At 38.0% G+C, this 13,739-nt stretch overlaps 2 protein-coding genes across 2 annotated transcripts in view; both read right to left on the bottom strand.

The window, feature by feature from the left end:
- The window catches only part of LIMS1 (LIM zinc finger domain containing 1), a 306,378-nt gene that overhangs the window by 235,370 nt on the left and 57,269 nt on the right, over positions 1–13,739 (bottom strand). The window lies entirely within an intron of this gene.
- Positions 1–13,739, bottom strand: part of SLC5A7 (solute carrier family 5 member 7) — a gene marked incomplete at both ends in the record, with an annotated part of 30,589 nt that overhangs the window by 15,386 nt on the left and 1,464 nt on the right. Inside the window, 2 exons of the mRNA XM_083361296.1 lie at positions 6,812–6,967; positions 8,269–8,382. Coding sequence (XP_083217422.1) covers positions 6,812–6,967; positions 8,269–8,382 — 270 coding nt within the window. The remainder of the gene's footprint in view (positions 1–6,811; positions 6,968–8,268; positions 8,383–13,739) is intronic.

Below are 13,739 nucleotides of genomic sequence, written 5' to 3'. Positions count from 1 at the left end.
CTTTGCAAATAATAATAATAATAACAACAACAACAACAACAACAACAACAACAACAACAACGATGATGATGATGGAAGGGACCTTGGAGGTCATCTAGTCCAACCCCCTGCTCAGGCAGGAAACCATATACCAGGGGTAGGCAACCTCGGCTCTTTTATGACTCATGGAGCTGACTCAGTAATTCTGGGAGTTGAAGTCCATGAGTCATAAAAGAGCCGAGGTTGCCTACCCCTGCCCTATACCATTTCAGGCAAATGGCTGTCCAGTCTCTTCTTAAAAACTTCCAGTGTTGGAGCATTCGCCACTTCTGGAGGCAGGTGGTTCCACTGCTTAATTGTTCTAACTGTCAGGAAGTTTCTCCTTAGTTCTAGTTTGCTTCTCTCCTTGACTAGTTGCTATCTGTTGCTTTGGAGAACAGCTTGACTCCCTCTTCTTTGTGGCAGCCCCTGAGATATTGGAACATTGCTATCATGTCACCCCTCACCCTTCTCTTCGTTAAACTACACATACCCAATTCCAGCAACCGTTCCCTATATGTTTTAGCCTCCAGTCCCCCAATCATCTTTGTTGCTCTTCTCTGTACCCTTTCTAGAGTCTCAACATCTTTTTTACATCGTGGTGACCAAAACTGGATGCAATATTCCAAGTGTGGCCTTACCAAGGCATTGTAAAGTGGTATTAATACTTCACGTGATCTTGATTCTATTCCTTTGTTAGCAAAGCACTGTGTTGGCTTTTTTGGCAGGTGCAGCACACTGCTGGCTCATATTGAAGTGATTGTCCACTAGGACTCCGAGTTCCCTTTCACAGTTACTACTATTGAGCAAGGTACCACCTATGCTATACCTGTGCATTTGATTTTTCCTGCCTAAATGTAGAACCTTACTTTTTTCACCACTGAATTTCATTTTGTTAGATAGCGCCCAGTGTTTGAATCTGTCCAGATCCTCCTGTATTTTAAGCCTATCTTCTGGAGTATTGGCTATTCCTCCCAGCTTGGTGTCGTCTGCAGATTTGATGAGTTCCCCATCTATCCCCTCATCCAAATCATTGATGAAGATGTTGAAGAGCACTGGGCCCAGAACAGAGCCCTGGGGCACCTCACTACACACTTCCTTCCATGTAGATGCAGTTCCATTGAGGACCACACGCTGAGTACGGCCTGTCAGCCAGCTATGAATCCATCTGGTGGTGATGCTATCTAACCCACATTTTTCTAACTTATCAAGTAGTAGGTTGTGATCTACTTTATCAAATGCCTTACTGAAGGCCAAGTAAATTATATCTACAGCATTCCTCTGGTCCACTAATTTTGTCACTTGGTCAAAGAATGCAATAAGATTTGTTTGGCATGATCTGTTTTTGACAAACCCATGTTGACTTTTAGTGATGACTTTGTTTGCATCAAGGTGTTCGCTGATTTGTTGTTTGTTGATTATCTTTTCCAGAATCTTCCCAGGTATTGAGGTCTGGCTGATAGGTCTGTAGTTTCCAGGATCTATTTTTTTCCCTTTTTTGAAGATGGGAACTACATCAGCTCTCTTCCAGTCCTCTGGTAGTTCCCCAGTGCTCCAGGATCTTTGAAAAATATAGTTCAGTGGTTCTGAGATCATGTCTGCCAGTTCCTTGAGAACTTTGGGGTGTAATCCATCTGGTCCTGGTGATTTGAACTTGTCTAGGCTGGACAGGTGCTCACTTACCATTTTCTTGCCTATCTTAACTTGCGTTTCTATTCTGTTTTTTAATGGCACTGGTTTTGGTAGGTTGGACTGTTTTTTCCCTTTGTATAAGACAGATGCAGAAAATGAGTTAAATAGTTCTGCTTTCTCCCTGTTGCTTGTCACCTTCTTGCCACTTTCCCCCACTAATGGACCAATCATTTCCTTAACTTTTTTCTTGTTTTTTATATGTTGAAAGAAGCTTTTTTTGTTATTTTTGACTTTGGTCGTAAGCCTTAGTTCATTTTGAACCTTAGCTTTCCTCACTTTCTCTTTGCAGGCACTGGCTATTTGCTGATATTCTGCCTTAGATATGTGCCCCTCTTTCCACTTCTTATACTTGTCCTCTTTATCTTTCAATTTATTAGAGAGTTCTTTATGCAGCCATGCTGTTTTTTTTTGAAAGCTGTTATTTTTCTTCCTTGTTGGTATTGTGCTAGACTGGGCCTTTATTATTTCACTTTTCAAAATTTCCCAAGCTTCTTGAGTTGTTTTCTCCTTTAGGATTTTCATCCATGGAATTCTTCCCAAGGTCTCTCTAAGTTTATTGAAATTAGCTCTTTTAAAGTCCAAGACTCTAGTTTGGCTGTGTTCTATTGCTTGTGCTTCCAGAATGTTGAATTCCAATATTGCATAATCACTTCCCCCCAAGGTTCCTGTGGCTTCGACACTTTCTATCATTTCATCTCTGTTAGAATTAAATCCAATATGACAAATCCCCTAGTTCCCTTCTCTACTTTTTGGGAGAGAAAGTTGTCTGCTAGGTTTGTCAGGAATCTGTTTGATCTTCCACTTGGTGCAGAGTTTGTCTCCCAGTTGATATCAGGGTAATTAAAGTCCCCCATTACTATTGTGATGGGCTTCCTACATACCTTAGTTATCTGACTAGCAAAAAGTTCATCTATTTCTTCTGCTTGGTTGGGCAGCCTATAGTATACACCTATGGCAATGTCATTTCCCCCCCTTTTAAATTGACCCAAATGCATTCAAGTTTACAGTTTTCATCATTGTTGTGCTCTATTTCTGTAGAGATAAAGTTATTCCTTATATATAGAGCAACTCCACCTCCTCTTTTGTTTAGTCTCTTTCTTTTAAATAGTTTAAATCCCTCTAGCTGTGTGTTCCATTTGTGGGTTTCGTCCCACCATGTTTCCGTAATGGCAACAATATCATATCCACCCTCATTTACCTGAATTTCTAGTTCACCCTGCTTACTTTTCATACTCTGTACATTGGTGTATAGTCATTTGAGTCCTTTATGACTGACCCTGTGTTTACCTGCTACATAACTTGTGTGGTGCCTGACTCCCCCTATTTTCCTAGATTGCCGGGGACAGTGATGGTCTGTATCAATTAACTCACTGTCCCTGTTGTTTAGTTTAAATGCTCCCCCAGAAAAGCTGTGATTTTATTGCCAAATAACTCAGTCCCTTTCTTGGATGGATGCAGACCATCTCTTTTGTACATTTTTTCATTGGACCAGCTGCAGACATCGTGACTAATGTAACCAAAGCCTTCTCCTTTACACCACTCCTTTAGCCACATATTAAATTCTGCTATATGTTGGCCTTTTCCATTTTGCTCCTTATACACTGGTAAAACCACTGAAAAAGTAAGCTTACAGCCTATTCTGCTAAGTTCCTGCCCCAAGGAGGGAAGCTAAAGGCAAGGGAGAAAAAGAAAGATATGCCCAATTGAATGCAGAATTCCAGAGAATAGCTAGAAGAGATAAGAATGCCTTCTTAAATGAACAGTGAAAAGAAATAGAAGAAAACAATAGAATGGGGAGGACCAGAGATCTCTTCAAGAAAAGTGGAGAGATGAAGGGAACGTTTCATGCAAAAATGGGCATGATAAAGGACCAAAATGGCAGGGACCTAAGAGAGGCAGAAGAGATTAAGAAGAGGTGACAAAATTATACAGAAGAACTATACAAGAATGAGCTTAAAGTCCCTGATAACCACAATGAGGTGGTCACTGACCTCGAGCCAGACATCCTAGAATGTGAAGTGAAGTGGGCCTTAGAAAAACTGAGCAACAACAAAGCTAGTGGAGGTGACAGTATTCCAGCTGAGCTATTCAAAATCTTAAAAGACGATGCAGTAAAAGTGCTACACTCAATTTGACAGCAAATTTGGAAAACTCAACAGTGGCCACAGGATTGGAAAAGATCAGTTTACATTCCAATTCCAAAGAAAGGCAGTGCCAAAGAATGTTCAAACTATCACACCATTGTACTCATTTCACATACTAGTAAAGGTATGCTTAAAATCCTACAAGCTAGATTCCAGCAGTATGTGGATCGAGAACTACCAGAAGTACAGGCAGGATTTTGAAGAGGATTTGGAAGAGGAACTAGAGATCAAATTGCCAACATACGCTGGATCATGGAGAAAGCTATGGAGTTCCAGAAAAACATCTGCTTCATTGACTATGCCAAAGGCTTTGATTGTGTGGATCACAACAAACTGTGGCAAGTTCTTAAAGGGATGGGAGTACCAGACCATCTTATTTGTCCCTTGAGAAACCTATATGTGGGTCAAAAAGCAACAGAGAACTGGACACAGAACCACTGATTGGTTCAAAATTGGGAAAGGAGTCCGGCAAGGCTGTATACTGTCGCCCTGGCTATTTAACTTATATGCAGAGCACATCATGAGAAATGCAGGGCTAGATGAATCAAAAGTTGGAATTAAGATTGCCGGGAGAAATATCAACAACCTAAGATATACAGATGATACCACTGTAATGGCAGAAAGTGAAGAAGAACTAAAGAGCCTCTTGTTGCGGGTGAAGGAGAGTGTAAAAGTTGGCCTGAAACTTAACCTTAAGAAAACCAAGATCATGGCATCCGGCCCTCTCAATTCCTGGCAAATAGATGGGGAAGAAATGGAGGTAGTGACAGATTTTATTTTCCTGAGCTCCAAGATCACTGCAGATGGGGATTGTAGCCAAGAAATTAAAAGACACTTGCTTATGGGGAAGAAAGCCATGGGAAATCTAGACAGCACACTAAAAAGCAGAGACATCACCCTGCCAACAAAAGTGCGTATAGTCAACGCTATGGTCTTCCCAGTTGCAATGTATGGCTGTGAAAGTTGGACCATAAGAAAGGCTGAGCGCCAAAGAATTGAGGCCTTTGAACTATGGTGCTGGAGAAGATTCCTGCGAGTCCCTTGCACTGCAAGGCAATCAAACCAGTCAGTCCTAGAGGAAATCAACCCTGACTGCTCTTTAGAAGGCCAGATCCTGAAACTGAAACTCAAATACTTTGGCCACCTAATGAGAAGGAAGGACTCACTGGAGAAGAGCCTAATGCTGGGAAAGATTGAGGGCAATAGAAGAAGGGGACGACAGAGAATGAGGTGGCGTTGGGTCGGACACGACTTCACAGCTAACAACAACAATTTTAATTGAAAAAATGGCATTGGTGGTCAGCAGTATACCATGTTAAATAAGCAAGTAAATAAATATCAGGGAAAAGAATCTGTCAGTTGAAGATTTCAAATTGCTCTCTCTAGGTAGGAAGTGGCTTTCTTTTTCTTTTTTCTTTTTAAATATATTTTATTGATTTTTTTAATATAATCACCTTAATATTTGGTAAACAGCATGTTGTCTGGGTTTATATTTTAAAAAAAAATCAATAACAATTAGTTTCTATAATTCTGTAATCCACATAGTAGCTTTGCTTGATTTTCTCTTCTTCCAATAATCTCTTTTTGCCAACCTTTTGCCAATAAGTGCTATTATTCATTTCAGCTCCCTTTGCTTTTAAAAGAACAGTTTAAGGAAATGACATACGCCTTATCAGGCTATAGGTCATAAATTAACATTCATATTGGTTTAATATTCAAAGGCATATATTATTAGTTGCCAACTTGAGTACTTAAATAAGGTGATATTATAACTATTATTATAACGAGGTAGTAGATTTATTTATTTATTTATTTTTTATTTTAATTCCATTTATATCCCGCCCTTCTCCGAAGACTCAGGGCGGCTTACAAACTTAGCAGTAGCCTTCATTCTATGTATATGCCTGCTTATTAGGGCTTTCACACACCCCCTAAGCGGCATTATTACAAAGTCAGCTTAATTGCCCCCAACAATCTGGGTCCTCATTTTACCTACCTCGGAAGGATGGAAGGCTGAGTCAACCTTGAGCCTGGTGGGATGCGAACCTGCACTAATTGCAGGCAGCTGGTGTTACTTAAGGAGGCATTAGCCCACTGCTCCACCAAGGCTCTTTCATGATGAACCATTTTCCTCTGAAAGTGTTTTATAATACCCAGTTTTCTCCTAAATTGATTGTGTTTTGTATTGTATTTATTTTTTGACTTTTATTGTGTTTTATTTTTACTGGTGTAGTTCACCCACTGTCATAAATTGTGAGTGAAATGAACTTATACAATCTAAATAGATAAATAAAATTATTCAATTTTATGCCTTCAGCAGGGCTCAGGCTAGTTATTCATTAGGTACACATTTAAATGGATATACAAGTTTGCAGTGATAAAATCTCAGCATGCACAGATCTATACAATCCTTTATGTTACAACTAAATGGCATATATCTATATCTATATCTATATCTATATCTGTATCTGTATCTATATCTATATCTATATCTATATCTATATCTATATCTATATCTATATCTATATCTATATCTATATCTCTATCTATCTATCTATCTATCTATCTATCTATCTATCTATCTATCTATCTATCTATTTAGACTTTCAGATATGAAGGTATTCACTACATAGGCCAAAAGTTTTTAAATGTTTAAAAATACATTTTGAATTGTGCCATCCTCACTCAAAATCTCTGTAAATCCAATTGTACAGCTAAATCCTTTCATGATTACTTTCTTCAACTATTACTATAAAAAAGAGAACACCTGGCTTTTCTACACAATATTTTGCTATCGTTGTTCTGATTAGCACTACCACACTATAGTTATCTTGTAAATTTGAGAAGGCTTGTTCAATTTTTAAGCATTTGTTTAAAAGAGCATCTTTATCAATTTGCATATTTTATCCTCATTCAGACCAATTTTATACAATTGATTTGTTTACAGAATTCCTTACCTAGTGCAGAAAAGATGGCTGCTGCCCAGAACATTTCTCCCATCAGGGCAGGTATGAAGATAAGCCCTCCCATCCTTTTTCCATAGATTTGCTGAAATGGATCCAACATTGTCACATACCCTTTGGAACGCATGGGCTTTGCAAAAAACAAGCCACCTAAAAGATGCATTAAAAAGTTTGGATTCTAATTATTTTTCTGGATCAAGTAGCCATCTGTAAAAATGGAGGATGTTTTGTTTTATATATGTAATATCAGACTGCTTATGAGAGACATACCTCATATTTAAATCATTTCCCATAATATAATAATCCAATAAGTCTTTCTTCTCAATGATTGTTAAAGTGGCTGTATAGTAATGGAATTTAGGTTCTTATACTTGTTAATATTACTGATTGATAGTGCAATGACTAGTTGAATATTATAGTCGGCATTAGGTCTGTATCACTTGGACACAGATTTAATGTGTGCAACTCCTTTAGTTAGTCTTATGTAGAGCAGTTATCCCAACCAAGCAAAAAATCAGTAGTGAAAAGTAATTTGTTACAAAACTGAGTTGGGTATATTAAAGCAAAGGTTATATTCTCATATGGTTAGATGCTTTAATTTGTACTCCTGCCCTGAACAGGATGTTGGACAATGGCCTAAATCCGTGGTGGCGAACCTATGGCATAGATGACACGCAGAGCCCTCTTTGTGGGCATGCACGCCATCGGCCCAGTCCTAGGCCTTCAGCTGGGTTTTATAAAACCTTTTCGCTTTAGGCCTCCACTGCCATGTGCAAAAATAAAAGGTTCAATCAATCAATTTCAACTTCTCATGGGAAGAAGAAAGATCTCGTAAAGTTGGAATTGATTGAATTTTTTAGTCCCAACCAGTCTGCCGTTACACCGCAGCCATGCCCACCCAATGGGCCACTCCCACCAAATTGGCCACTCCTACCCAATGGGCCATGCCCACCCAGCACCCAATGATACATAAGTGGGTTTTGGGTTGCAGTTTGGGCACTCGGTCTCTAAAAGGTTTTCCATCACTGGCCGAAATTGTCCCAAGCTTTTGATACTATGATTCATAAAAATCAACAGGACTTAATTTCCATCACTTTTAACTTGTTTAGTAAATAGTTTAATCTAACAATGACTAATTCATAATGCCACCCAATATTGAGAGGAAAATAAAAGAAGGGGCCTCCTCTAAGTTTCCCATACATTTTTAAAACTGGCCACAACAAAACCACTAAATAACACCAGGCTTTGACAAAAAATTTGTCCTTAATATCTTGTTACAAGATAGATGAACATAGTTCTGCAGATACCATCTCTACTGTTGGCTCCAACCATCCTCCCCAAATTCATTTACAATGAAAGAGAAATGCAGGAACAGGTATTCATAGAACATTGACTTCAACTTTATGCTTTTCACTTTAACAATATATTTTTCTTCCGCTTTCTTAGCTTACCTACAACGAGGCTAAGCGAATACCCAATGGGTGCCTGAGCCCAGGCTAGTCCAAAATCTGGAAGATACACTGCTTCGGCTGTTCCATTGATATAACCGCCTCCTACCCAGGTGGCTGCGGAAGAAGTGGATGACACCCATTGCACAGTGGATGGAGAAAGCAAAATTAAATAATTGATTTGTGTAACAAAAATAATATAATGAAGAATGACATTGCACACAGTCACATTTCATCTAAAGACCTATCTGCATGCATGTAATTTGCAAATTTACATTATACTCTAAAAATTAGTAGATTTACTCTATTTTAATAAGTAATGGGAAAGAGAAAAAGAAATAAAAGTAAAATTTAACTGGCATATACCTCAAAATGCTAGCCTAAATGTTCTTGTTACTTTGTCTTTGCTTAGACTCCTTTTTATCTCTTAGACTGTGTATTTCCACAAAAGTCTCATCCTTACTCACAGAAGAAATGACAATGAAGTACTGTTAAGTAGCTCTTTTCTGAGTACCTAGTTAACTGATTTTCAGTAGTATCACCATACTGAGCACTTCAGCAGCAGCTCACAAAGATACATATTATTAGTCAAGCTGGGAGGATGTTCGGATATTTAGTGAAATTTTGCATTATAATGGCAATGATTATGTCTCCTACAGGTTGCCTTGTAAAAATATTTTAAGAACTAAGAAATACATCACGGATCCACATTAATTCATAAGTAATGGCCATCATTGGCCCTGTGATCTTCTGAAGAGACATTCAAGATTATTAATAAAGTTGCTGAATAATAGGGTCTCCCATTCTTCGAGTGAAATTGTTAGTTGGACACAAGGAGAATGCAGACTGGTATCATCATGTAGTAATGAGTAATCTCTGGTTGCCAAAAGGAGTACAGGTAATCCCAAAATTTCTGCTGCTAAGTGAAAAATTTGTTAAGTGAGTTTTGCCCCACTTTATGATCATGTGACTCCAGGACATGACAACCATCATAAATGTGAATCAGTTGCCAAGCATCTGAATTCTGATCACATGAGCATGGAGATGCTGCAACATTTGTAAGTATGAAAAACAGTCATAAGTCACTGTTTTTCAATGCCACTGTCACTTTGAAAGCCACTAAATGAACTGTTGTAGGTCAAGGACTACTTGTACAGATGTCCCAGGTGAAACCTCTGTATTTCTATGGGCAACAATCAGTTGGTATTCTCTGACTCTCTTCCTTCTTCATTTCTGTCTGTCTGTATGGTATTCCACTTAATGGCTTCCTTCAATTGGAAGTACGGTTTTGAAAAAACTGACTCAGTGTAATTCATAAGGCTTGTGTTGCTTAGCCTTGTCTTGATGATCACTGGAAGAACTAATCCACAATTGTACCAAAGATTTTGCCACACAGAAACTCAAAGTCTGATTAAGTTCCCTTAATCCGGTCCAGGTCACACTTCCTATGTCCAAGATTGCTAGCTGATACAAGTGACATATTTTTCATAACAGGCTGCTTTAATATTTAAGATAAATGTAAGCTCCATAATTCCGAATCTGAATGGTACTAAGTTGGGGGATATTTAATAGTTTAATATAGAATTAAAAAGAAGAAAAAAAAACCCCTCTCCCTATTGGGATAGCAAGCAATATATATCTCAATAAAATAAGTGAAAATAGTATAAAATGTACTATTTATTGGAATGGCTTCCTAGGATCATAGTGGAGGTTAATCTATTGTCCAAATATGAAATGTTGCCTAATTCCCATGCCTGCTGATACCTCCCATACAGATAAAAGGGGATATTATGAAGTACTCTGACCTATATATAAGTAACAGAAATGAAAAAAGCTATTATAGATATTATTCTGATATTATTTCCTACCAAAGGAATAGGATATTGTAAAATCGTGGCATGTAATCAGTCCGCAAGTTGCTAATACTGTACTTCTAGTGAAAGACGAGGATATAAATACTAACAATAATATTAGTTTATATCCCTCCTTTTTTTTCTGGAGGCTTTCAAGCCAGATTTTTTTTAAAAAAACCCAATTTAACCAATAATTCACATAACAAATAGTTGAAACTCACTGTTAACTGATTCAAAGGGAAAGACTTGGTTAAAGACAAAAATCTTTCCTAGAAATAGAAATAGGTGCAAAGCATATTAGGAAGCTATGACTATTGAATGAAGAGAAAGTCCTGTTGTTTATTCTGCTTGTGTTGATGTTACATAATATAGTGGACAGAACATGTAGCAGAATGGTTCTGAAAGCCAATGTGGCTAACAGATTTTTTTTAACTGCATGATGGCTATGCAGACAATCGATATAGCAAGAAAAATAGTCTGGCACACTCAGATGGCATTGCTGGCTTTTGTAGCAAACCTTACGTAGATCAGTTATCCATACTGCGGTCCTGTCCTAGCCAAAGTACCACTTTCCACACACAAACCAAGAATAATATAGAAAAACCCCCTATAGAGATTGTCCTCAAATTATGACCATTTATTCAGCGACCATTCAAAGTCATGGCAGTGCTGTACAAATGATATCTACACAAGTTATGGCCATTGCAGTGCCCATGAAATCTTGTGATCAAAATGAAGCCCACCCACAAAAGGTCACTTCAGCTCTTCCCACCTATCTATTCCCCCATCTCTAGTCCTTTGCTGCCCTACACAACAGCACTCCTTAGTATGTGGCACTAGGACTGAAGTAGAGCCCTGGGGCCATCAGTAGTCTCAGTGCCATTACCATAGAATGCTGCTTGTTAAGGCCAGTAAGCACAGGGCAGCAAGGACAGCAAAGATGATGGAATGCAAGGTAACCGGTGGGACATGGTGGCTCAGTGGGTTAGGACGCTGAGCTTGTCGATCAGAAGGTCAGCAGTTTGGCGGGTCGAATCCCGAGTGCCGCGTAGCAGAGTGAGCGCCTGTTACTCGTCCCAGCTTCTGCCAACCTAGCAGTTCGAAAGCACGTAAAAAATGCAAGTAGAAAAATAGGGACCACTACGGTGGGAAGGTAACAGCAATCCATGCGCCTTTGGCGTCTAGTCATGCCGGCCACATGACCATGGAGACGTCCTCAGACAAGCGCTGGCTCTTCGGCTTTGAAACGGAGATGAGCACCTGCCCCTAGAGTCGGAAACAACTAGCACACATGTGCAGGGGAACCTTTACCTAAGGTAACCGAAAGGACAGAGATATTGTGGTGGGGAAAATAGGTGGATTTTTTTTCCCTTTATAATGAAAGTATTTGCCAGTGACATCACTGTTGCCTGAAGGATGCCCAGTTGGGGGCTTCTTTAGTGTCCTGGTTTAGTTGTCCACCAAAGTGGTACCCATTAGTTTACTTGTGGTCATTGCTTTTGAACTGCTGGGTCAGAAGGAGTTGGAGCATGTGACAGGAACTTACCCTGCCCTGTGGCAGCAGTGGGTCTTGAATGCAAGCTGCTGATCATCAGCCCAGCATTCTAACTTTGTGAACCACCGCGCTCAAGATAGGTGGATGAGGACAACCGAAGAAGAGGCAGTCCCTTGCCTTCCTGAGGCTCAAGGCTGGGAGGGGCCAATCCAGAAGTGATTTGGATTGGGGAAGATCCTTGTCTAATGATTGGTCATATTTAGTTAATATAGCAATGGGGACTGCTGGATTTCCATTCCTAAGTGATGTGGTCACATGTGGGTTTACGATCACATTGCCTACTGATAGTCTCAATTACCATTCTCATCTGAAGACTACCTGTAGTGCAATTATAATTTAGCACACTCAGTTGAACCTTCATAGGTAGGGTAGGAAAATATTATGTAGGGAAATGAAATAGAAAAATCCTGCAAAAGAACCTAAGTGACATCACTGAATAAAAGAATTCTATACTTCAACCCAAGCTTAGCTCCTACTGGTATAGATTCCTTTAAAAAAAGAACATCAAACAGAGCATTTTCATATCACTGTTCACCTGAACTAATAGAACTGTTTCTTTTTCTAAATATTATTATTCAAATATTTTTTGTGGAATCCATTCTCTTCCAATAAATTGCAGATAACTTATTTATTATATTTTCAAATTCTCTCTTACCAACATTTTCTGGGTAAAGACTAAATAGTGAAGTCCGAGATATCAACACCATAAAAACTAGTCCTCATTTAAAGTAAAAAGAAATAACAATTAAATAGTATATCATATAGCAATACAAAGTCATTTTATTCATTCATGTCCTTGTTTTACATGTGTCGCCCTAAATTTATACTCCATGCCTTTACAACTCAGTACATTATAGGAGCCTGTTTTCTATTCAGCCCTGTTATAATTGTTTCATTCATACATTAATGTTAGATCTCAGATAATTATTTCAGTCATATATTAAGGAACTGACTATGGAGATTCTCAGTTATCCAGGTCATAGTTGCCCCAAAGATGCTTTTTCATGAGGCAACTGGACTTTCTTGTTTTTCTCTGAAGACGTTTCGCTTCTCATCTGAGCTGAGCATAGAACTTCTTGGATGAGAAACTAAACGTCTTCAAAGAAAAACAAAGTCCAGTTGCCTCATGAAAAAGCATCTTTGGGATATACATTAATGAACGGTATGTCTCATATTAACTCCCATTCTTCAGACCTTGATGTATGGAATATTTTTCATAACCTTATGGTTGAAAAGGTAGCAAAAAGTTTTTTCCCCACCCTTTTTGATAAAAAATTGAAAGTTATTTTGAAATGAAATTTAAAATACAGGCAAAACATGAATAACACACATAATAGTAAAACTAAAAGGGAAAACAAAGAAAAATTAAGGGAAAAAATAAAATTATCAGTTTTATTAAGTTTATTGATTAATATATATTACAGATTTTATTGTCCTAATTTCAGAACAGCTATTTAAAGAAAAGCTTAAGGCACAGAGTAAAACTGGATGTATAATTTTCATATCAATATAATTCCATAATATTAGAATGAAATCAAATATTAACTGTATATGTGTGTATCTACACACACACACCATGTACACACACACACACACACACACACACATACAGAGCTATAAAAATAGGGAAATAGAAATATGGTGTCACTTATTTCCGTTTTATTGCTCAATGTTTCTAAATTGGTCTCTGTAATTTCTTGTTAACTCTGTCTTTTGTGAATTAATTATTTTTTTAAAAATAAAATCTTATTTTTACTATTAATTGTTTGAAGAATTTTCCCATTATAAATATTAATGTAGATAACCTTAGACAGTTGGCTCTCTTCTTAGCAAAAAAGATTGAAAAATTCTGATTATTCTCGGGACTGGTATTCAGTTTATTGGCAAAATTAAATGCAATATTACCATTTAAATGGTTATCTTTAATATTTTAATATTTGCAAGTAAAAAATAATTGAGGAATTACAGTTAATGGCAACAAATACTTATAGGACTGATAATCTACCAAATAATTCTCCTTAGTCCATATGGCTTTAGAACCCAGCACTGAAAAATGATGGCAATTG

The sequence above is a fragment of the Vipera ursinii genome (assembly GCF_947247035.1).
Source record: "Vipera ursinii genome assembly, chromosome: 4".
NCBI classification, from domain to species: Eukaryota; Metazoa; Chordata; class Lepidosauria; order Squamata; family Viperidae; genus Vipera; species Vipera ursinii.
Note: the sequence above shows the minus strand (reverse complement) of the source record. Positions and strands in the feature narration are given on the sequence as shown.